This window comes from Bidens hawaiensis, unplaced genomic scaffold, assembly GCF_021521415.1.
Source record: "Bidens hawaiensis isolate Kalapana, Puna unplaced genomic scaffold, B.hawaiensis_p1.1 tig00018415_1, whole genome shotgun sequence".
Classification (NCBI taxonomy): Eukaryota; Viridiplantae; Streptophyta; class Magnoliopsida; order Asterales; family Asteraceae; genus Bidens; species Bidens hawaiensis.
In genome coordinates, this window is record NW_027492779.1 from 417,094 (window position 1) to 443,591 (window position 26,498).

The 26,498-nt window shown below is 37.4% G+C and overlaps 1 protein-coding gene across 1 annotated transcript; it reads left to right on the forward strand.

The window, feature by feature from the left end:
• The first annotated feature begins 9,888 nt into the window (after nt 1–9,888).
• LOC143555944 (uncharacterized) lies at nt 9,889–11,030 on the forward strand. Its single transcript, XM_077045404.1, has 3 exons — nt 9,889–10,198; nt 10,361–10,586; nt 11,012–11,030. Exons 1-3 carry the CDS (start codon nt 9,889–9,891, stop codon nt 11,028–11,030), a joined length of 555 nt encoding a protein of 184 aa, XP_076901519.1.
• The last annotated feature ends 15,468 nt before the right edge of the window (nt 11,031–26,498 follow it).

Consider the following 26,498-nt stretch of genomic DNA (forward strand, 5'->3'; position numbering starts at 1 on the left):
CATTAGGTAACTCCTCAACCCATGCATGGGACTCTCCCTCTAACCTTTTCTTCAGCCCATTTAGCAAGCTTTGGTTCGCGCGTTCCACTTGGCCATTCCCTTGAGGATGGTATACTGAAGTGAAGACCTGGTTGATGCGCAATTTCTTGAGCCAACTGGATATCTTCCTGTCAGTGAATTGTTTGCCATTGTCGCTCACGATTTCCATGGGCAGGCCAAAACGGCATACGATGTGGCTCCAAATAAACTGCTTCATTGCCTCAGCTGTGATTTTTGCCAGTGGCTTGGCTTCAACCCATTTTGTGAAATAGTCTACTGCCACTACCAAAAACTTTACTCGCCCTGGCGCTTGCGGTAAGGGACCCACAATATCGATTGCCCACTTGTGGAAAGGCCATGCAGAGGTCACCGGAATCAAGTTGTTCTTTGGCCGCATGGTGTTTGGCGCATAGCTCTGACACGCTTTGCATTTTTGGATTTCTTTTAACGTGTCCAAGTACATGCCTGGCCAGTAGTAACCTGCGTTCATTGCCTTGGCAACCACCATGCGCGGGCCAGCATGTATTCCACAGATTCCTTCGTGTATCTCTCTGATCACATAGCTTGCTTCTTCAGCGTCTAGGCATTTCATGAGCGGTCCAAGATAAGAGCGTCGATATAATGTACCATCAAGCAGTTCGTAGTTCTGCGACTTATGTCTTATCTTCCTCGCCTGTGCGCGATCGTCTGGTACCTTTCCCTCCTTCAAGAATTCCATTATTGGAGTTATCCATGATGAAGGTGTTGTATGAATTACAAGGACAGACTTCGCTCCCACTGACGGGTTGCTCATTACTTCCACCCTGACATCTTTGCCAAAATGATTGAAGCTGGTTGATGCCATTTTGCTTAGCGCGTCGGCGGACTTATTTTCACTGCGCGGAATGTGTATGATTCTGAAAAAGTCAAATTGTTCAGTGAGTTTCTTCGCCTGCTCTAGATACAGAGGCATGGTGTTCTCCTTGGCATCATAAAGGCCATTGACTTGTGCTGCTACCAGGTATGAATCTACATGAGCCTCTAGCTTTTTAACTCCGAACTTGTGCGCGATGCGCAAACCAGCCAGCAGGGCTTCATACTCAGCTTCATTGTTGGTGCTCTTGAAATCCAACCTGATTGCGTAGGTGTATTCATGATTTTCTGGATCCACCAGTTTGAGGCCTGCGCCGGACCCTTCGTTGTTTGAAGCTCCATCAGTGAATAATCTCCAAACGTTTTTTTCATTATTGGCTTGCGGAGGGTCTACTTCGCGCTGAGCCTCTTCAACTTTTCCTTCAGGGATTTCTGCGATGAAATCAGCTAAGACTTGTCCCTTGATTGTTTGACGAGGCTTATAGGTGATCGTGTGCTCCCCTAATTCCAGCGCCCATTTTGTCAACCTTCCTGAGAGCGCGGGACGCCGCAAGACTTGCTGGATGTTGTAATCAGTCAGGACTTCAATAGGATGACCAATGAAATATTTGTGAAGCTTGCGCGACGCATGCGTTAGTGATAAAACTAACTTTTCTATGATGGTGTAGCGCGTCTCAGGATCTGTCAGCACCCGACTTACATAATAAATTGGTGTTTGGATTCCCTTGCGATCCACCAACAATACTGCGCCAATGGCGCATTCTCCTGCTGACAGGTATAATGTTAAAGTTTCACCAGGTAGTGGAGCTGTGAGCGCAGGCAGATTTATCAGACATTCTTTTATCTCACTGAAAGCTTGCTCGGCCTCAGTCGTCCACTTGACTTGGCTTTTCTTTAAGCAATTTCTCAATGTGTTAATGAATGGAGTAGATTTGCTTGCATGGTTTGTTAGGAACCTGTTAATTGATACCAATCTACCATTCAACTTCTGAACTTCCTTCATGGTGGATGGTGTGGGCATGCTGAGGATAGCCTCCACCTTCTCTGGGTTCACCTTGAAACCATCCTTGGTAACCATTACGCCGAGAAATTTCCCTTCTTCCACGCCGAATGTGCATTTGCTCGGGTTGAGCTTCATGTTTACTTCATTTAGGCGCCGAAGGGTTTCGTCGATGTTTTTGAGCATTTGTTTTTCCTCCCTGCTTTTAATCACCAAATCATCCACGTAGACTTCTAAGTTTTTCCCAATCTGCTCGTTGAAAATTGTATCCATGAGTCTTTGGTAAGTGGCTCCTGCATTCTTCATACCAAAGGGCATTTTTGTGTAACAGAAAACACCCTTGTCAGTTCTGAAAGCAGTCTTGTCTTCATCCTGCGGTGCCATTTGAATTTGGTGATAGCCCTTATAGGCATCCAGGAAACATTTGAGCTTAAATGGCGCCACAGAGTCCACCTTCGCGTCAATGTTTGGGAGGGAGTAACAATCTTTTGGACACGCTTTGTTGAGGTCTTTGAAATCAATGCACATTCTCCATGACCCATTGCTCTTCTTTACCATCACAGGATTGGCTACCCATGTTTGGTATCGTATTGGGTGAATGATATTCGTCCGCAGTAGATCTTCTACTTGCTCATTCATGGCCTTTGCCTTCTCGTCTCCCATGACTCTTTTCTTTTGAGCAATTGGCTCTACAGACTTGAATGTGTTGAGAGAGTGCTGAGCCAGGTTTCGCGGAACCCCAGTCATATCAGAATGTTGCCACGCGAAGACTGACGTATACGTTGTGAGCAATCTTTTCATTCTCACCCTTGTGTCATCTGATATCGTAGCTCCGATTGTGATTGTTTGTTCTGGGAATTTTGGGTTGAAAATCCATTTCTCTGGCGCGTTGTTTGCCATTGGAAGCTTCATTCTCCCTTCTCGAGGTATACTTGTTACTGCGCATAAATGATCTCGATACACAAATGTTACTCCTGTTGGTGTTGGGAACCCCAATGCGCCATGCGCTGGTGACGGTATGGCGTTGAATTGGGCAATCGTTCCTCCACCCAAGATCATACTATGGCATGAAGTAGTGGGCAAGACCAGAAAGTTGACAATTTCAGCTCGCTTGTGCTTCTCATCCGCCATAGTTAGTTCGAATTGTATCTGACCTAGGGGGTGAATAATTTCGTTTGAGACACCTGAGATTGGTGCACTCACAACTTCGAGCCTTGCTTGGTCTTCTGGATCCAACTTCCTGAAACATTGCTCATACATGATGTCTGACTCACTACCGGTGTCCACCAGGACTCTTGACACCTCATAATGAGCGATGTGTGCAGTGATGACTAGATGACTGCTGATAGACGGGCCTCCTCTGATTCTTGGAAAGATTACTTATTGCTCGCGCCAATCCCCTTGGATTTGCGCGCTTCTCTTCCTCGATCTTTGCCCTTGCCTTCCTCCTTCAGCTACACAGATTCTTTAGATCTTGAAAAACAATGGTAATCCCATCAGTGGCTCATCATATTGGATGTATACTGGTGATATCGATGCGTTCCGGATCAAGCATTTTAATTATCAAACATTTTGTCTCCCAGTCTTACACAGCAACCAACATTAGTGTCTAGGGTATCAAATCAGTCTTAAATATATGAAAAAACAAGGTGTCAAAGAAACCCCTTTTCAGCATACAATTTGATGAAGATTAACGTGCTTTGTTCATGTGGGTCTTGGCCTTACCTTTTAGGAAATAAAAAACAAATATGAAATTGTACGACAAAATATAAATATACCTATCTATTAAAGCAATAGGCTTTTTGAACAAATGGCATGTATCTATTGGTCCATCATTATAGTTTTCATAGATACTAAGGCTTCTTAAAATTTCTTGGTAATTAAATAATTTAAAAGTAAATAATATTATTCAAAAGTGAACAATTCAAATGATATATTAATGTTAAAATGTTAAAATTATGATGGTAACACTCCAATAATTTTAATGGTGGTCAAATTTTTTGAATATTTAATGGAGGTTATGCTTTATTTTAGTTATTGAAAAATTTGAAAACTTTTATATTATTAAAATTACAATAAATGTTATGATTAAGGAAAATCATCAAAGATTTTAAATGACTTTAAAATTTAAAATGGAAGAAGTCAATGATAATTACGTTTCCATTAACAATCTACCTATACTATTAAAGCAATAGTCTTTTTGAACAAATAGCATCTACCCATTGGTCCATCATTATAGTTTACAATTGGAATGTAGTAAAATATATTGCATTAATATTATATATAGTTTTGATGAATAGTAACTATTATTAAAATTTTAAAGTAATTTGTTTAGATATTTTTATTGAAGTCATGAATTTTTAGAAATATATTATTTTCTAAAGATATTAACTCTGCATTAGTTTTCTTTCCTCAGTATAATCGACAACATATTTCTGGTCCATTATAAATACTTAGTAAATTCGACTAAATCCAATTACATTGTAATTTTTATATAACGTGTATGTATTTTTTTGGCATGATGCTTCGTAAGGATGATCGACATAATAAGTTTCAGTTATCTTTTTGACAATAAAATTTCTTATGTTAAGTTCTTAAGTTCTATATTATGTGTTTGCAGTATTTATTACAACATGTATTTGTGAAATATATATATTCTTATAGGTTTTTATATGTTTCTATGATTTTACATTACATTTATTTGTGTATTTAAATTACGTATGTAATAAATATCATGTTGTCATCCCAAAAATATATACTACAAATTATCTTGCTGTTTAATATTATATATGTTAGACGATTTCTATATTTCCACCCGTGTCGTACACGTGTTAATAACCTAGTATCAACACTAAAGTTGAAATTAATTAATAATTTAGTTATTCAATTGTATGACTTTAATAGAATTAGACAGTACAAAACGTTCCTCGCTTTCTCGAAAAATGTTCGTTTATTTTTTCGCTCGACTGCAAACGAGCCGTTCTGCTCGGTTTGGTTTGTAAACGAGCCAAGCAATAAGCAAATGTCTGATAAGTTCGGTTCGTGTAACGTCGTCGTTTCAATAAATGAATAAATAAATGCTTCGAGTTTTATATAGTTATCGTATCGTTGGCCTCGTTTAATTAATTAAATAATATGAAGATAGTGGATAAGATTAAGAAGGATTATTGGACTTAAGGATGATTTGAGCCTAAAAATCTTTGGGTTTTGCCTATTTAAACCTTAAAAACCCTAGATTCCATCCTTTCATTCCATCATCATCATTCTCCAATCATTGTACACACCTATCCATACAAAACACAAATCTCATGTACACCAAACATTCCAAATCCGACCATCCACCCTAGATCTAGTCCAACAACACCAACAAGGTAAGTATTATGTTCATTTCGTTCATTGACTCGTTAAGATTGTTGATATGCAACCAAGCCAAACCGACAACGAATCGATATAAACGAACCAAGATAAACGGGTTTCAATCAAATAATAACGACAAGGTGTTTAAGAAAATAAACAATACAAATGACAAACTGATGAAAACAGGTCTTCAACGAGACCCAGGTTCCAACAGGTTCGGCCAAAACTCGAACCCGAAGCCAAGTAACAAAAGCAATATAACACTAGCGAATTCCGGCGAGGGTGGAAAACCCATTTCCCGTGAGCAACGAGCAGACATGAACCCAAGGTCAGCTCAGATCCGAACCCATTAAACCCTATTGCGACTCCATCCCAAGCGAATTATGAAATTCGCCCCCCGAACGAAACCTTGAATTCGCATCCCATGCGAACTCCGGTATGCGAAATCCCACGCGAACTCCGGCATGCGAAATCCCAAACGAACTCCGGCATGCGAACTTTCCGTGCGAACTGCCCCTATGCGAACCAAACAAATCACATCCCGTGCGAAGTTCTCATGCGAAATTCTTGGATTCGCAGCCGTTGTGTGTGGCCGGAGGTGAAGGAAGGAAGGGTTGGTGGCGGTGGCCGGAGTTAGCAGAGGTGGTGGCGGCCGTGGGTAGGTAAGAAAGGGAAGAAGCGAAGCGGTGGTGGTGGTGTAGCCATGGAGTAGCGGTGAAGGGGGCAAAACCCAAGCCCGACTAGGAACCCGGTCGCCGAAAAAGATAGAGTGCAGGAAAGGGGGAGGGGCTAGGGTTAGGTAGTGGGGAGGAAGAAGTGTTTGGTGGATTATATAATAATAATAATAATAATAATAATAATAATAATAATAATAATAATAATAAAACTTTATTATTAATAATAATAAAAGGATAATAAAGAGGACGTTGGATGCTAAACTTAAACCAAAACCCGAACCCGAGACCCGACTCGTCTAGAACCCGTAACCGCCCTGTACTAAACCAACGACTTATGGGACCCGTTCAAAGACACTACATAAGAGCTCGTTATATGAGTGGAGGAATTTTAAGTAAGATACGAACGAAAGATAACTTGTAAAGTATATATATGTGTATGTATATATATATATATATATATATGTGTGTGTGTATATATATATAATAAAGTGTGAGGGTGGGAACTTAATATAAAGTTAAGAATGTGAATTAATAATAATGAAGTAAATATAATAATAAATATATAATTATTGTTAAAGATGTAAACTAATGAAGTCGGTTTGTTTATAAAACGAGGTTAAGTACATGAAACCAATGTGGTCGGTTAGGCCTGTAAACGAACTGAACGTTCGGGAACTATTCGTAAACCGTTCGGCGGGAAGTTCATTTATGTTCGTTTATTTAATAAACGAACGAACATGAACAAAAAATTTGTGTTCGTTTAATTAAACGAACGAACATGAACACATGTTCCGTTCGTTCATTTATGTTCATGAACGTTCGTTTATTTATGTTCGTTTATGTTTGTTTATGTATTAATAGAACATAATTAAGTATTATCTAGATAGGTAATTTGATTAAAGGTTTTTATATTTGTTAATTTGCGTTCATTTAAGTGTTTTCATTTAAGTTCATTTATGTTTGTTTGTGTTCATTTATATTTGTTCATTTATTTTCGTTTATAATTGTTCAGTTATGTTTGTTTATATTTTAAACAAATGAACACAAATGTTCCTTTTTATATAAACGAACATGAACATAAATATTTGTTCGATTAAGTGTCCGTGTTCTTTTAAATTTAAATGAACGAACACGAGCATGCCTTTGTTCGTGTTCATTCGATTCGTTTACAGGCTTTCATTATTCACATTGATGAATACATTGGTCTCAATCTATAGGCTCTGTCGATTTTATTTGTGTTCGTTTGTGTTCGTGAACCGTTTGTGAATGCATTAATTTCGTTAATGAACGAACACAAACATAAAATCTCGTTCGGTAAGTGTTCGTGAACACATTAGTTTCTTAACGAACAAACATGAACAAGGCCTTGTTCATGTTCTTTCGGTTCGTTTACAGCCCTATGGTCGGTTTAAGGAGGTTACATGTCGGTACCGTTAACCTAACAGTTAACTCTGTTAACTCAATAAAATAAGTAAACAAGCAAATGTAGAGGATTAATACGAGTACATTGTTAAACAGTTAGCCGCGCATAACTCAGGAAGGGAATTACTATTAACGGTGAACGTAACAGGATCCAGGTGAGTTCTACCCCCTTTTATGTGTTATGTTTTCGGGGCTGTGTGCATACTACGATGTGTTTTGATTTATACACTTAACGTAAATGGTAAGTGTATATTAGATATATATTTGCGTATGAATGTGAATGACATGGATTGTTTGACTAGTATGCACGTAGTTGTTATATTAGTTATGATTGAAGGAAGTAGAAAGAAAATGTAACGAAGGTAGAATGATATTATGTTAGAGGGCACCGGGCCCTAATAATAACCGAGTTATGTAGGGCACTGGACCCTTCTTATATCCAAGGTAAGTAGGGACTGGACTCTGAGTATATCCAAGGTATGTGGGACCCCAGATCCTTATTAATTCCGAAGTATGTAGGGTCTGGACCCTTATAATATCCAAGGTATGTGAGGACTGGATCTTTATAGTATCCGAGGTATGTAGTTAGCAAGAAGTATAAATGTATGAATGTCTGTTTGATTAATAGAGGAACAGGTAAGTATTAATACGTATCTTCGGACGCGTATTAGTAAGTAAGTGAATGCAATGTATGTTAATTAACTAGAACTCACTCAGTGTAGCTGACTTTTAGTATGCACGCAAGCAAATAGAATGAGACAAGTTGCTTGATGAGGACATGTGGCAATAAGAGGAAGACTTGCATCGCTATGAAGAAGACACCCGTGCCATTTATGTTTTATGTTTAAGACTTATGTTATGTTCTTTTAAGACAAGATGTTTATGTTATGTATGAATGAATGACTTTTATTTCCGCAAAATTTTTTAATTAACTCTGATTTTACGAATTATGTGAATGATTAAATCCAACCAGCGAGAAAGTAGGGCACCAGGGTCGGGGGCCTTTTAGGTTGGTATCAGAGCATAAGTTCGAGAGAATAAGCATCCTTCATGCTTAGACTCGAGCAGAGAATGTGACGAAAAGAAGAAAGAAAGAAGATGCCAGTCAGAGAATGCCATGTGCCACTCAAGCAAGCTTAATACGAGAATTTCCTTACGTATAACGTAGGGATAAGTAAGAGGCTTATATGAATTGTTAGAGATAGAATTGCTTTCTTATATTTGAAATGCTTGACTGTTTAACTGCCTTAAGTAGAACCGAGCACAAGTAGACTCACGAAAGGAAGTGTATAGGACACGGAGAGTAACGTGAGTAGCTAATCCCAGCTGGCCATTGTTATTAATGCAGCCTTACTATCATTGTACTAAATGGTTCCTCACGTGACGATGTTTGTGTTTTTTCCTTTAGAAATCAAATGGCTGGTGCTAAGAATATTGGACAAGGAGGACGTAAGGGACGCCGTGGTAGGCCACGTGTTAACCAAGCACCCTCTGAAGAACCGATTATTGAGTCTAGTGAAGACAGAAGTCTGACTGTGCGTGAAGAAAAGTATCAGCTCGATCCTGCTATTCAAGCTGCGATTACTCAAGCTGTTGCTGCTGTAGTGAAGAATCTTCAATCAGACAAATCTATTGAAAGCCGTACTGAGACTGTTGAGAAGACTAGTGAGAGTAGTAAGAAGGATACCGAGACTGAGGATAAGGCATCAAGTGAAGCTCCTCCTGTGAAGGTTAATGGTGGTAAGCGAGGCCGAGGTGGTTGCAACTACAGAACCTTCAAAGGTTTAGACCCACCTAAGCTAACTGGTATTGGTGACGCAAGCGCTACTCTTAGCGAGTGCCGTCCCAACCAAGCTGTGGGCTTCGCTACCCAATCATTTGCTGATGAAGCTATGTTCTGGTGGGAAACTGTTGAACAGAGAAAGACTACTGCTGAAATCAAGGCCATGTGGTGGGATGATCTGAGAGAGATGGTAATGAGAAAGTTCTGTGCTGATACTGAGGTCGAGAAAGCGGAGATGAAGTTTCTAAACTTGAAGGCGGGGAAGATGACACACAGCGAGTACACTACTAAGTTTAACCATATGTCCAGGCTGAGGCTAAGAGAATCAAGTGTTATATCAGAGGCTTCCACAGAATGTCCGCACACTGGTCAAGGCAAATAGACCTACTACTTTTGATTCCGCAGTCGAACTGGCGGAAATGGTTTATGATGACTTGGCGGTGAACGACGTTGTGGTGGAAGTAAAGAAAGATAAGAAGTGGGATAATCACGGAAAGAGGCATGGTACTCAGTTGTGGAACCCGGGAGACAAGAAACAGAAGGTGTGGGAAAGAAAACAGTTCAAGACTTGTGGGAAAATTCATGGTGGTGAATGTAAGTGGAGTGCTGGTATTGATGTGTGTCATAAATGCGGGAAGCCTCATGGAGGAGAGTGCAGACTTAGGTTAAATGTCTGTTTTAAGTGCGGGAAAGTGGGGCATTATGCTCATGAGTGTAATGCAAAACCTACCTGTTACAAATGTGGAAAGATAGGTCATATGGCTCGAGAATGCACTGAGGGTGAAGCTGGAGGAAGTGGGAAGAGAGATGCTGAGAAAAATAGGCCAAGAACCAGGGCTTACATGCTGACTCAGGAACAAGCCAAACAGATTCCCGATGTTGTGACAGGTACATTTCTCGTAAATGGTATTTCTGCTTCTGTTTTATTCGACTCAGGTGCTAGTAGAAGTTTTGTAGATGTAACATTCTTTAAGTTAGCTAAAATGACATGTAGTCGTGTGCCTGAAACGGTTATGGTAGAAACGGCTAGTGATACCTCTGTTAGGATCATGAGAATGGTGAAGAACGGTAAGATAGAATTAGAGGGACGTGAGTTCCCTGTTACTCTTTTTGTAATGACCTTAGGAGGGTTCAATGTGGTTTTGGGAATGGATTGGTTGCCTGAGTTTGAGGCTCATATAGTGTGTAAGAGTAGGTTAATAAGGTTAAAGTCCTTGGATGGTGGTACAGTGACGGTTTATTGTGATAAGGAAAGTATGGGGCTTAACGTCATTTCGATGATAAAATCCGATAAGATGTTAAGGCGAGGGTGCGGTGCCTACCTGGCGTATGTTGTCGACACTTTGGCAGAGGCAAAGGAAATGAAAGATGTTCCTATAGTGTGCGACTATCACAAGGTGTTCCCTGAGGACCTTCCGGGATTGCCACCAGAACGAGAGGTAGAATTTCAGATAGAGTTAGTACCAGGAGCGCAGCCCGTCGTGAAAGCACCTTACCGACTGACGCCGTTCGAGATGAAAGAATTGATGTCCCAACTGCAAGAACTCCTCGACAAAGGTTTCATACGACCGAGTATCTCCCCATGGGGCGCGCCGGTGTTGTTCGTGAAGAAGAAAAACAGAAGCATGATGTTTTTCCCGATGAGGATCGATGAACTCGATATTGATCTACGAAACCGAAAATGCACGGAGAATGTTTCGTGCGTTGCGGTACGAATCGGTGAACGAAAACGACCGAGCACGTACACAAGATGTAAATAATAACTCGTTGAAGTTCATTAGAAATTTCGGCAGAGATTCGGTACAGATCGGTGTCTCGTAAGATATATGGTTCTCGTTATGACTTGTCTAACTAACTGTCTAAAATGTGAACTATTTATAGTATACAAGCCATTCGTTAATACTAGCATGCTCATTCGTTATTAAGCAGCTCACATTCGTTAGTTCATGATCAGCTCATTCGTTATGATCATATATCAACTCTTGTCTTTCCCATTCGTTAGACATTTCTTTTCCAATCACCTTTCATTCGTCATACATGCATGAAGCCTTCCCTAATTCGTTATGAGCATGCATCTTATACAAAGACAATGCGACTCCTCGGTTCAACTCCCAGCATTTGTCACATTTCATGTACTAACAAACTCCCCCTTGACAATTGCTTGAGTTCGTTTAACTTTTTTGCCTTGGCATTAGTTGTACGTCTCCAATCTTTATCAGCATCAAGCTTGTACACATGACCGGCATCTTTACTCCCCCTTAACTCGAATACTCTGCCATACCTTAACTTCACCATCTTGAGAAGATTCAAGGATTGAATAATCATCACTCTTATCATAACTGCAGTCAATCAACACATTCCATCAATAAACCGTAAAGTTTATCTTGATTTAGCATTTAAGCACCAAATAGTATAAATAAGAATGTGTAATGGTGAAAACAATTTTTGTAGCACGGCAAAACAATTTGAAAATGTGTATCGCCTGTCGGAAGATCAAAAATAAATTGGAAAGAAAATCTTTTTGGCTTTTACAAAATTTAAGCTAAAAACACACCCAAAATATTTTTGATTTTTCCAAATTTATATCAAAACACACTTAAAATCCTTTTGTATTTTTCTCAAAAATAATGAAAAGAAAATTAAAGCAGTAAATGTAAGCAGCACATATTTTTTTAGAGAAAGATCGTGACATGGGATCATATTGACTAGTAACGTCCTAGACTACACTTCAATTTCGACATTATTATGCACATAACCCAACGATGATTGCAGATATAATTCACCACTTTAAACTTTATATAGATCCTTCAGTAACTTTACGATACGCATTAAGGTTCAATTAAGCACACATATTATATGGATCCCACCTATCAGACACAATTTTTATATCTTTTATACAGTGAATTTTACATGTATATACTTTTCCTTTCTTGAAATGATTAGCTGTGACTCATGCAAAAATAAAAAATAGAAAATAAAGAAGAAAGTTAAAATTTTCCATTAAGATCGGTATTACCACACGCAGATAAGATTCCATTTTAACAAAATAAAAAGATAAAAATAATTTGAAGTTGCACAAAATCTTAACTCTCAATTCGGATAATCTTGTATTATCGCGCGAAGAAAGTCCAAGATTTTACATGAAACACCAAGAAAATAAAGCAGAATATTCAAATCTTAACCTTCAAGTTGGATAATCTTATCGCACAGGAGAGGATCTAAGATTTGAATAAAAATAAAGAAAAAATGAAGTTGAATTTCTGCAAAATGAAACAAGAAAATAAGATGAATTTCTTTGCAAAAATAACGCATGTACACACAGCAATCTTTAAACTTTTTGGTACTTAAAACAGATTTTAACTATGCATCAAGATGTAACACCACTAGATTTGGCAAGCATTTAGGTTTATATCTTTTCAGCTCTGTTAAGCCTATCATACACATCATGCAATTGATCTTACGGCACTTTTTAGTCTAGCTTATTCATGTGTTAGGTCCGCTAAGTCAATGTACTATCATTTCCCATATATGTCGGATCACATTTCTCAAATTTTATATTTTTCAAAATTAACGACATATTTTTGTATTTTTTATATTTTTCATACAGAAAACACAATCTTTGTGGATTTTTCTAATTTTCACCATCCTAAAAATATTAACAATAACAAAAAATTTGTAGAAAACAACGAAAAATGAAAACGATCTTCCAACATTGATAAATCTTTTGAAAATCTTATTCACCAAAAAAAACCTTTCATTTTAAAACAGTGTGAATGGTGAACAAGTTTGCCGTTTGAAAATTTTATGAATTTTGAATCTTTGCAAGTAACACTAAATCAAACTAAACAAAAACACCCATCATGTGCAGAGATAATCCACTATCAACAAATTTGATTTAGCAACAATCCATATGACATTGATAGATCTTCTTGGATATCCCTGCACAAAAACTAGATAATTTAATGAGAAACTGGAACCCAGACCATAGTCTTCAGTCGGCCAGTATCCTCAACATGATCAGCACATGCTGATGGAATCTTTGGTTTCCAAGCTGGTAACGGTTTATCAGCTTGTTGTCTCAAAAATTTCGCATGATCAGAACCGTGAGACGTTTCAGGAGATTTTAACAATGAATTAAGATAAACTCTTTGTTGTTTAGCTTTTCGTTCAAGTGTCTCAAATTGCCTAAAATTTAATGAAACCTTGTTAACAGCATCTGGCAATTTGAGTTTTCTCCTGTAAGGACAATCAACAATCAAAAGTCCTTTGACATTACAATAAAAACATTTTCTCAATTCAACCTGTGTCGAAGATGACTCTGTTAAAAGCTCAGACGCGGAGGGTTGAATTTTCTCACTTCTCTTATTTTGGAAAAATTCAAGATTTGAACACTGTGCAAAATTTTCCACTACATAAGAACCAGTAGATTTGACAAATCTGTTCTGTTGAAACAATACTGGTTTAGATTCCTTTTGGGGTTTTGATTTTTTCTTTTTCATTTCCCCAATAGGCATCACTGATGCATCACGATTAAAAAATCTGAGTGATCACAGTTATAAACTTTTTCAACACACTCAGGTTTAACAAGAGCTATCGGAAATAGCTCATCAACGAACATCTTGTCAACACCTTTTAATTTATAAACCTTCCAGTTTTTACCTTTAACACACAGTTTTGAAAATGATTTTGATATCTTTTCATAAACAACTTTCTTTTCACATGTCTTTGGTGCAACAATCATTTTTGGTTTACTAGTTGATTTCTCAGCAGTTTGTGGTTCATAGAGAATATGATTTTCAACAGGTATATTTTCATTTTTGTGAACCACCACTAGTTCAACCACATCTTCAATAAGAATATCATCAGATTGAGAAAAAACCAGATTGCTTTGAATATGAGATTTTGGAGTTAAACAATTTGTTTCTTTCTTAACAGCCCTTATTGAATCAATTGGTTTAACTTTCTCCTCATTGATTATTTTAACCTTACTAACAGTCACAGGTGGATCTACTGTCAGTGGATAGTTAATTTCCACTTCTTTTAGATTTACCGTGTCTGGTCGTATGGTGTAATCATTTTGAAAAGGAGGAGGGATTTTAACAAACCCTAAACCAGCTTTACCACTCTTTTGGTGATTGCTGTTAACTTCAATGATTTCATTGAGTAGAAAAGATGAATTTCTAAATTTATCCAATTTATTCTTTAACTCCAGCACCTCATTTTCAAGCTCAGTTATTTTGGTTCTCAATTCCAAAATTTTTTGAAACTGTTTTTCAATGATTATTAATTTACATCCAACTTGTGCTTTCAAGTCATGATTACTAATCGACAAGGCATCAATCTTATCTTTAGATATTTTATTATTTTCAGCCACTTGTCAATAGTTATCACGAATACATGTTAAATCAAAAACTAATTGCTCATTGTGGTGACGAATTGATTTAAGTTTAGACTTGTATTCAACACACTGAGAACAATCAATTTTTTTAGGTTCATCAACAACAAACGAATTTAAATTCTTAGCAAAAGTTTCACAAATGAATGAATCAGATGGTTTAGAAGATACCTCGGGTGACTTTGGCATGGAATCATAAGATTCATAAAGATTATCAGGAAGATTCACCTGGGCAGGCATGATAATTTCCATCACATTTGGATCTTTATCAACATTCATTGATGAGGTGGTCTTGAATATTTCATCAGCAAGCATATACCAACCATCATCAACATGAGCTTTCTTTAAATCCATTAACCACTCTTCGTCAACTTCAAAGGCAAAAAATTCCACTGATAAAATCTCATCAAATAATGAAGGCTCTTGATTAGCTTTAGATGAGCTTTGACATTCTAGTTCACGCTTCCTCAATTTTTCAACAAAATCTATACATTTGAGATCTAACGTTTTGAAATACCCATTTTCTATGAGACCCATCAAGTAAGTTGAGTAGAAAGGAGGTAATGCATTCTTTAATCTGTCAATTTGATTGCATTCACTCGGCTCCATTTTCACATTGGACATTTCGGCAATCAATTAACAGTACTGATTCAGCATTTCTTCCACAGTCTCATTTTTCAGCAGTGAATAGTTTCTGAAACGAAACTTCAACATTGTTTTCTTGCTTTCAAGTGTGTTTCCCAAACTACTTGCCTTTAGGTGAGCAAACAAGGTAGCACACTTTTTGATATGCTAAACTGATGAAAGATGTTTTCAGATAGTGCCATAGTAAGAGTGGAATATGCCTTCGTCTCATTTTCAAGATTCTTCTTCTCATCAATATCATAAAACTTGAACTCCTTTTCAGTAATTCCTGTAGTATCACTGCCAATAGTTGGATCTATATAAACATCTTTCAAATTGCAAACACACTCTAGATGAAGATAACCCAAGTGAGCTTTAAATCTCGGTTCCAATTTGGAAAAATCATCCAACCTCAAAAGCTTCGGGCACATAGTGTGAGACCCAATCACAGAATCATTTGCGTTTTGAGCAGCTAAGGAATAAACGCTTGTCATTTTGAAAAGCTTAACAAATAAGCGAGCTGAGCACTGAAACGAGAATTGAAAATTTTCCTTGATAACAACTTCAAATGATGTCTTTAATCGAATCAAACTTTAACCCGTTGAAAAGTTTGATCAAAAGACGTTCGTTAAGCTTGTTAAAACTTCTAGCTTGTATTTTCGTAGTATTTACCAAACTGCCACTGCAGTTAATTACAATACTGCCACTGTAGCAATATTACCAAACTGCCACTGCAGTTAATTACGAAAACGCCACCAGCAGGTAATATTCAAACAAATGAACGTATGAGATGACCCAGAAAAAAAATTTCTCCAAATATTTTCCTTGAACGAGTCACACTCGCGTTGAGGAAAAAACTTGTCAAAAATTTCACCGAAAAAATTTGATAAAAACTCGTTCGTCTTGGCCTGCTTGACAAATAAAGTCAAACAACAAATCTTCGAAACAAACGTCCAACTTCGCTTTCGAAACTAGAATCTGACCGAACTAAAAAAAATTCCAAACACCTTCCTGAAAATACCCTTTTTCTATCATTTTGGCCCGTTTGACAAATAAAGTCCACGGCCAAACTTTTAATCAAATTCCAAACAACAATCCAAATTTCCCCTTTAACACCTGAACCAAAACTTTTACACAAATTTTTACTCGTCTCAAAATCTGAATTTTTGTTTAGGATGCCCAAATGAACCTTGAGATTAAACAACAAATCTGACCCGATCTTTTAGTCCTTGTCTTGAAACTGGCCCGTTTGCAAATTTAGCAAAACCGTCGTTTTCTTTTGTTTTGGTTCTTTTGACAAACAAAGTCAAATGATAATTCGCCAAACAAGTTCTATAACTGTCCACTCGCCATCAATCAAGAAATCTGACCCGAGCTAGTATATTACCAAATAGTTCTTATTTAATTCCTATATGCCCCTTAATGAGTTAACTACTAAACTGCCCATCAAATCAAAAACTCAATTTGCAAATACTCAATTCAAACTCCAATCTGATATGGCCACAGAATCATCAAACGGATACTGTCTATTTAACATTCCTTCCCAAAATGCCCCCAAATTGAAACGACAATATAAGCCAGCAAATGAAGTAATACTTTGCTGCACACAACAAGCTGTAAATACGAGCAAAGATTGAATCAAAACAATGCGTATTTGTGATACCAAAAGCTACCGAAATAGGAAACGAATGAACCGAAATGAATCGAATAAACCAAAAATCAAAACGAAACCGGAAATAAACCACACAAAATTTGTTGTGATTTGACGCCAGGAAAAGAAAGGAAAAACTTTGTTGTGTGATTTGACGGTAGGAAAAGGTTCCCTTTCAATTCAGCAAATGATTTCGAAAACGGTTACCACTCGGATATCATCTATAATTTGTTATTTGTTTTAATATCTTTTCCGGAAAAGTTTATTGACACCGTTGGAAAAAGAAAAACAAAACTCATTGAATAATTCTGGTTACACTCGCCGGAGAATCCAGTTAGATGGCCAGAAAAAGTTGTTGTGGCCGCCGGAATAACTATATACGCCGGAAAACACAAAAAACATCACCGGAGAACGAATTAATCACAGATTTGGAATCGAAATCACTCGTAGATGAATCCTAAACAGTTCTCAACATCAAACATCAGCCGATTATAGTCCGAATCAAGTAAAAATCAAACCAAAAAGTACGAACACTTCGGAATCAAAATCGAACATGTTAGGATGATCGGTCTCACACAAATTTCAGCGATTAGACGTAGAATCAAGCACCGAAAGCTCTGATACCACTTGTTTTTCCTGATGAGGATCGATGAACTCGGTATTGATCTACGAAACCGAAAACACACGGAGAATGTTTCGGTGCGTTGCGGTACTAATCAGTGAGCGAAAACGACCGAGCACGTACACAAGATGTAAATAATAACTCGTTGAAGTTCATTAGAAATTTCGGCAGAGATTCGGTATAGATCAGTGTCTCGTGAGATATATGGTTCTCGTTATGACTTGTCTAACTAACGGTCTTAAATGTGAACTACTTAGTTCATGTTCGTTTTAAGGATTTTAAAGAAATTCTAAGGAATGAGATTTTAAACCCATAAATTGATATGTTCGTTTAATTAAATGAAAGAATGGGAATGTAAAGGATTTTCTTACATTCCATCAAATCTCATATTTCATGGGATTTTAAAATCCCACCTATTTTAAAGGATTTTTATGGAAAATAAAGGATTTTCTTATTAACAATAAAAACCCCTCCAAAAAAAATTCAAAAAAATTAATAAAAAAAATCATAAGTCAAAATATAAATAAAAAACGAAAAATGTATAAAAACTAAAACGTTTCCGCCTTTGCCCTCGTTCTTAAAAAAAAGAAATGAACCGAAACCCAAAGTCGACGAAAACGAAACACAAACCAAAATTTAACCGAATTGATAAAAACCAAAAAAATCGATCAAAACGAAACAAAAAACTAAAACCGAACATAAATGAAACTGAAAAAACCCACCACAACGAAACAAAAGGCCGAAAACGAATCCGTAACCAACCAAAAACAAACAAAAGAAGATTCCAATTCCAATACATATTAACCAACCAAACACATGATAGGGATTCTCAAACATTCCATTCCAATTCCAATTCCAATTCCAAATCCTTTAAAAAAAGTCCGTGAAACGAACGCGCCCTTATAGTATACAAGCCATTCGTTAATACTAGCATGCTCATTCGTTATTAAGCAGCTCACATTCGTTAGTTAATGATCAGCTCATTCGTTATGATCATATATCAACTCTTGTCTTTCCCATTCGTTAGCCATTTCTTTTCCAATCACCTCTTATTCGTCATACATGCATGAAGCCTTCCCTAATTCGTTATGAGCATGCATCTTATACAAAGACAATGCGACTCCTCGGTTCAACTCCCAGTATTTGTCACATTTCATGTACTAACACATGAGGATGTGTATCAATTATCGTGAGCTGAATAAGCTTACAGTGAAGAACAGATATTCGTTGCCACGGATTGACGACTTGTTCGATCAATTACCAGGTGCTAGCTGGTTCTCGCGGATAGACCTTCGATCGGGCTATCATCAATTGAAAGTGAAAGAGGCAGACATTCCAAAAACAGCGTTTCGGACGCGGTATGGACACTACGAGTTCCTCGTTATGTCGTTCGGTCTAACGAATGCTCCCGTGACACTCATGGACATGATGAATAGGGTATGTCGGCCGATGTTAGACAAGTCGGTTATCATTTTCATCGAAGATATACTGATTTATTCGAAAATCGAGTCTGATCATGCTAAGCATCTGAGAGAAGTATTGGAAGTTTTGAAAGATGAGAAACTGTACACCAAGTTCTCGAAATGCGCGTTCTGGTTGCGTGAAGTGCAGTTTCTAGGTCACATAATCAATCCCGAAGGGATTACTGTGGACCCAGCAAAGATTGAGGTGACAAAGAATTGGAAAACGCCGCAAAACCCGACTGAGATACGCAATTTCTTAGGGTTGGCTGGTTATTATAGTAGATTCATTCAAGGTTTCTCCAAGATAGCCGCACCGTTGACCGGTATGACCCGAAAAACTGTGGTGTTCAATTTGGGAAAGTATCAGGAAAAGGCGTTCGAAGAATTAACGAAGAGGCTCACACAGGCTCCAATTCTTGTTTAACCCGACGGTAACGAGGATTTAGTAGTTTGTGCTGACGCTTCGCATCAAGGGTTGGGTTGCTTGCTAATGCAACTAGGAAAGGTATAGCTTATGCGTGTAGACAATTGAAGGTGCATGAAAGTACATACCCGACGCATGACTTAGAGTTAGCAGCTGTAGTACATGCTCTTAAGATTTGGAGACAGTACCTGTATGGTACCAAGTGTACTATCTATATGGATCACAAAAGTTTGAAATAGTTCTTCGAGCAGAAAGAATTGAATATGAGACAAAGAAGATGGCTAGAGTTGATCAAAGACTACGACTGTGAAATTATGTATTACCCGGGAAAGGCTAATGTAGTTGCTGATGCCTTGAGCCGGAATAATGAAGAAGTAATAGCAACAGTAAAGTCCTTCAAGCTGATTGTTAACACGGATCTTTTTACAGAAATCAGCAAAGTTCAGACAGAAGTACTTGCAGATGAAGGGTTAATGAAGAAAGAGATGATTTATGGGCAATAGACAGAGTTGGTAGATAATACACAGGGTATGAAGATCAGATTCAATCGAATGTGGATTCCCCGCCATGGGAATCTCATAAGTCGAATTCTAGACGAGGCTCATAAATCTCGATATTCGATTCATCCAGGATCTAACAAGATGTATCAAGAATTAAAGAAAGACTACTGGTGGCCTGATAAGAAAAACGCAGTGGTTGATTATGTCAGTAAGTGCTTGACTTGTTTACAAGTTAAAGCCGAACACCAGAAACTGTATGGGAAGCTACAGCCTCTAGAAATACCCGAGTGGAAATGGGAACACATCACCATGGATTTCATAACTAAGCTACCGTGTACAGCTAAGAATCATGATACCATCTGGGTGATTGTGGACCGTTTGACCAAGAGTGCTCACTTTCTGCCTATACGAGAGGCCATATCATCAGAAACGTTAGCAAATGTGTTCATTAAAGAAGTCGTAACGAAGCATGGAGTGCCGTTGTAGATTGTATCCGACAGATATACCCGTTTTACTTCCCGATTCTGGAAGAGGTTTCATGAAGCAATGGGAACAAGATTGAGCATCAGCACGGCGTATCATCCTCAAACAGATGGGCAGTCTGAGCAGACTATCCAAACCCTTGAGGACATGCTACGTGCATGTGTGTTAGATTTTGGAGGAAGTTGGGATGATCATCTTCATTTAGCAGAATTCTCTTATAACAACAGCTACCATTCGAGTATTGGTATGCCTCCTTTCGAAATGTTGTATAGTAGACGTTGTAGAACTCCCGTTTGTTGGGGAGAGATTGGTCAGAAAGAGATTGGTAGTTTGGAAGTCGTGCAAGAAACCTCCTCGATGTTTGATCAAATCAAGGCAAGGATGAAAGCTGCTCAAGATCGTCAAAATTCTTATGCCAATAAGCGACGACGACCGATCGAGTTTAACGTTGGCGACTACGTGATGCTTAAGGTCTCTCCATGGAAAGGTATCATTCGTTTTAGAAATGGAGGAAAGTTGAGTCCAAGGTATATTGGACCGTTTAAGATCATAGCTCGTGTACGAGAAGTGGCTTATAAGCTCGATCTACCTGCGGAACTGGAAGGGATTCACTCTACCTTTCATGTTTCTCACTTAAGGAAATGTCTCGTCGACGACACGTCTCACGTGCCGTTAATGGACATAGAGGTGGACGAGCGATTGAATTATATCGAGTAGCCAGTCGAAATCGTTGACCGTAAGGATAAGAAACTTCATCAAAGAGTTATTCCGTTAGTTAAGGTGATTTGGAAACATCGCAAGAGATCTGACGCAACATGTGAACCAGAGGAGGAGATGCTTAAGTTCTACTCGCAGTTTTTTATGTAATAGATAGGTTTCGGGGACGAAACCTTTTTTAAGGGGGAAAGACTTGTAACGTCCTCGTTTCAATAAATGAATTAATAAATGTTTCGAGTTTTATATAGTTATCGTATCGTTGGCCTCGTTTAATTAATTAAATAATATGAAGATAGTGGATAAGATTAAGAAGGATTATGGACTTAAGGATGATTTGAGCCTAAAAATCTTTGGGTTTTGCCTATTTAAACCTTAAAAACCCTAGATTCCATCCTTTCATTCCATCATCATCATTCTCCAATCATTGTACACACCTATCCATACACAACACAAATCTCATGTACACCAAACATTCCAAATCCGACCATCCACCCTAGATCTAGTCCAACAACACCAACAAGGTAAGTATTATGTTCATTTCGTTCATTGACTCGTTAAGATTGTTGATATGCAACCAAGCCAAACCGACAACGAATCGATATAAACGAACCAAGATAAACGGGTTTCAATCAAATAATAACGACAAGGTGTTTAAGAAAATAAACAATACAAAAAACAAAATAATGAAAACGGGTCTTCAATGAGACTCGGGTTCCAACAGGTTCGGCCAAAACTCGAACCCGAAGCCAAGTAACAAAAGCAATATAACACCAGCGAATTACGGCGAGGGTGGAAAACCCATTTTCGGTGAGCAACTAGCAGACACGAATCCAAGGTCAGCTCAGATCCGAACTCATTAAACCATATCGCGACTCCATCCCAAGCGAATTTTGAAATTCACACCCCGAGCGAAACCTTGAATTCGCATCCCACGCGAACTCCGGCCTGCAAAATCCCAAGCGAACTTCGGCATGCGAACTTTCTGAGCGAACTGCCCCTATGCGAACCAAACAAATCGCGTCCCGTGCGAAGTTCTTATGCGAAATTCTTGGATTTGCAGCCGTTGTGTGTGGCCGGAGGTGAAGGAAGGAAGGTCTGGTGGCGGTGGCCGGAGTTAGCAGAGGTGGCGGCGGCCGTGGGTAGGTAAGAAAGGGAAGAAGCGAAGCGGTGGTGGTGGTGGTGTAGCCACGGAGCAGCGGTGAAGGGGGCAAAACCCAAGCCTGACCCGGAACCCGGTCGCCAGAAAAGAGAGAGAGTAGGGAGGGCTAGGGTTGGGTAGTGGGGAGGAAGAAGTGTTTGGTGGATAATAATAATAATAATAATAATAATAATAATAATAATAATAATAATAATAATAATAAAAAAAACTTTATTATTAATAATAATAAAAGGATAATAAAGATGACGTTTGGATGCTAAACTTAAACTAAAACCCGAACCTGAGACCCGACTCGTCTAGAACCCGTAACCACCCTGTACTAAACCAACGACTTATGGGACCCGTTCAGAGACACTACATAAGAGCTCGTTATATGAGTGGAGGAATTTTAAGGAAGATACGAATGAAAGATAACTAATAAAGTATGTATGTATATATATATATATATATATATATATATATATATATAAAATATAATATAAAGTGTGAGGATCGGAACTTAAGATAAAGTTAAGAATGTGAATTAATAATAATGAAGTAAATATAATAATAAATATATAATTATCGTTAAGGATGTAAACTAATGAAGTCGGTTTGTTAATAAAATGAGGTTAAGTACATGAAACCAATGCGGTCGGTTTAAGGAGGTTACATGTCGGTACCGTTAACTTAACAGTTAATTCCTTTAACTAAATAAAATAAGTAAACAAGCAAATGTAGAGGATTAATACGTGTATATTATTAAACAGTTAGCCGCGCACAACTTAGGAAGTGAATTACTATTAACGGTGAACGTAACAGGATCCAGGTGAGTTCTTGCCCCTTTTATGTGTTATGTTTTTGGGGCTGTGTGCATACTACGATGTGTTTAGATTTATACACTTAACTTAAATGGTAAGTGTATATTAGATATATGTTTGCGTATGAATGTGAATGATATGGACTGTTTAACTAGTATGCACGTAGTTGTTATATTAGTTACGATTGAAGGAAGTAGAAAGAAAATGTGACGAAGGTAGAATGGTATGGTACGTTAGAGGGCACCGGGCCCTAATAATAACCGAGGTATGTAGGGCACTGAACCCTTATAATATCCAAGGTAAGGAGGGACTGGACTCTGAGGATATCCAAGGTATGTGGGACCCAGATCCTTAATAATTTCGAGGTATGTAAGGTCTAGACGTTTATAATATCCAAGGTATGTGAGGACCGGATCTTTATAGTATCCAAGGTATGTAGTTAGCAAGAAGTATAAATGTATGAATGTATGTTTGATTAATAGAGGAACAGGTAAGTCTTAATACCTATCTTCGGACACGTATTAGTAAGTAAGTGAATGCAATGTATGTTAATTAACTAGAACTCACTCAGCGTAGCTGACTTTTAGTATGCATGCAGGCAAGTAGAATGAGACAAGTTGCTTGATGAGGACACGTGGCAATATGAGGAAGGCTGGTATCACTATGAAGAAGACACCCGTGTCATTTTGTTTTATGTTTAAGACTTATGTTATGCTATTTTAAGACAAGATGTTTATGTTATGTATGAATGAATGACTTTTATTTCCGCAAAATGTTTTAATTAAGTCTGATTTTACGAATTATGTGAATGAGTAAATCCAACCAGCGAGAAAGTAGGGCACCCGGGTCAGGGGCCTTACAGTTCGGCTAAAAAATTTTTGATTTATTTTATATATAATTATATATGAATAAATATATAAACATATAGACAACACACATAAAACATAAGCAATTTGCAAAAATCACAACTAGAATCCATGATTAATCGTTAGTCCCCACTTCACTAATTAATTTTGGGCTAATCGGTCAATGGAAAAATCCGGTCAAAATTAGGATTAGTAGGCTTTTTCTAACGAGGGTTCGGCTAAAATCAACTGTTTCCGACGAGAGTCTAGCAAAAATCAACAGTTTCCAACGATATTTCAGCCAATTTCCGGCCAAAATGTGTTTGTGTATGTATAAAACTGAAAATTACATATGAAAATGTGTGTATGTATATATAAAACTGAAAATTATACATTAAAGTCTGATCTGATTAATCCTGATCAGTCGCTAGTCTCCACCCCACCGCCCGACTAACGACTGACGATTTTTACAACACTAACAATTTTTTAAACCCTTTTAATTTTTTCCTATTTTGCCAATTTTATAGTTTCATTAGTTCAATTTAAGTTTTCAGAATACTAGAAGTTTATTTACATGCTCATTATTCACTTCATTATTCTTTCTCCTAAAAATTTACAACCTCTTACAAGTTTGTCTAAAAACTGCTCATTTGTTTACAAAATATATTATTTACAGCCTTCAAACTTGTTTCTTATTGAATTTTTTATAATGATAAAGATATAAATAATGCTCAATATTCGATCGAGAAATGCTCGATTTGATTTCGGCTCGGTTCAAATTTAAGTCGTTCGACTCGGTTGTAAACGAACCAAGCAACGAGCAAGCCTTTGCTCGGTTCGGCGTGACTAATGAACAACCCTAAATGGAATATTAAAATAATGAATTTTATTGAGTTGAATTTCTTCCCTAGTAATAATTATTGACCTGAAACTTTTCTTATGGATCTAAGTTTTTTTTAATAGCCCTAATCTCTCTAACAGTACTCTACTCCAATCTAAATCTACTTCACGCCTCAATTGAGGCTCAACCCAACATCCATGGCCCATGGGTATACACGATGGTCGACTTGATCTTGATGACTAGTAGATTAATGACTTAGAACTTCAGAAAGTGTTCAATCTCAAGAAAATCACATAAGAAAACAAGGTCAAGACTGTCGCCTTGAAGCTATGAAAGTATGCTTCTACATGTGTAACACCCCGGCTTTAAGCGGAATACGCCCGGATGAAACGTACAGATCACTTATAAGCTCGTAATGCTATTAAAGCGACAATAATTATATTTATTTCATTTCATTAAACCACAAGTACACAATTTGGCACTAATCAAATAACAATACAATAACTTTGAATTTCATTTTGATATGTTTCTAATAACCTAATGGTCCAACTATCTAGTCTCAATTCTCAAATTAAACTTCAATCTGTAGCACATTTAAAATAATATATTTTATCAACAATAATGTTGGTGAGAATTCATAAAGTTTGCATATGTATATAATATGAAAAGTGTAAAATTCCCAAGTCAAGATGTAACGTCTCAATTATAAAGTAAAAGAAACTAAATACATGATATTCCCGTTCACTTGACATAAGTCAAATCCACTAAGGAACCCCCGTTCGCCGAGCTACTTGGAGTATAGATAATGATAATGATACCGTCAAATGTTCCAACAAATGTGAAAGAATAGGCGGCGCAGGTACGTCCCGTCGGATCCTCCCACTTTGCGTTTGAATATGTGTATGAGTCTCTTTCACCAACAAAAACAATAAACAACTGGCACATAATCACATAATTTACAAGCAATATGATACGAAACAAATACATACAAGACACACGTGTGAATTTTAGTTTGCAACATGAAACATCAAATAACAAATAAAAGTTTATAACGTGCTACACCCCAAAATGTGTAAAAGCAAAAAGGGATTATGAAACTCACTTGTTAAAGTAAGTGAGTGAAGCGAAATAAGCGTTTAAGCGAGCTGAACCGTACAAGTTCGGTTCGGCAAACGGTCCTACGAAATAAATTCTAAATTAAAAATAATGGACATGAAATAAAATATCAAAGACGGCGATAGGTTTTGTTCAAAGTTTGAATTTTTAGAGTTTATAACGAAAAATATATTTTTCCCTCTATAATTGGTTTAGTAATGTTTTTGACGTAAAAATACCCAAGTTGGTAAAATTTATTAAGAATTTGGGTTGCGATATTTGTAATCAATTTGTACGAGTTCGGCCGTTCAAGAAAGTTAGACGGGCCTAAAAAGTAAGAAAACGGTTTAAGCGAGTAGTTCGTTTTTAGACAGACCTGAACCTGTTTTTATGTCGTGTTCGTTTCCGTCATGATAAAAATATTATTCTTTGGTTAGAACTTTAGTAGTTTATGTTTCAAAAGTTATATATAGAAAAATAACCAAACTTTGTCCCAAATAAACATAAGCAAGTTGAGTTCGTTTTTAACCGAACGTGTAACATTCGTTACTTTTCAAACCCGAAAACTTGACCCGTTTCGATTTTTTGGATTTTTATTTTCAAGTATTTATACACAAACACACGTGTGTGTGTGTGTGTGTGTGTGTATTATTAAATTCTCAAGATTCGTTTGACGTTCGCCAATGTTTCCGACTCGGTTTCTTGTTCAATTTATTTTGTTCATCGTTTATATTTCCGACATTTGATGT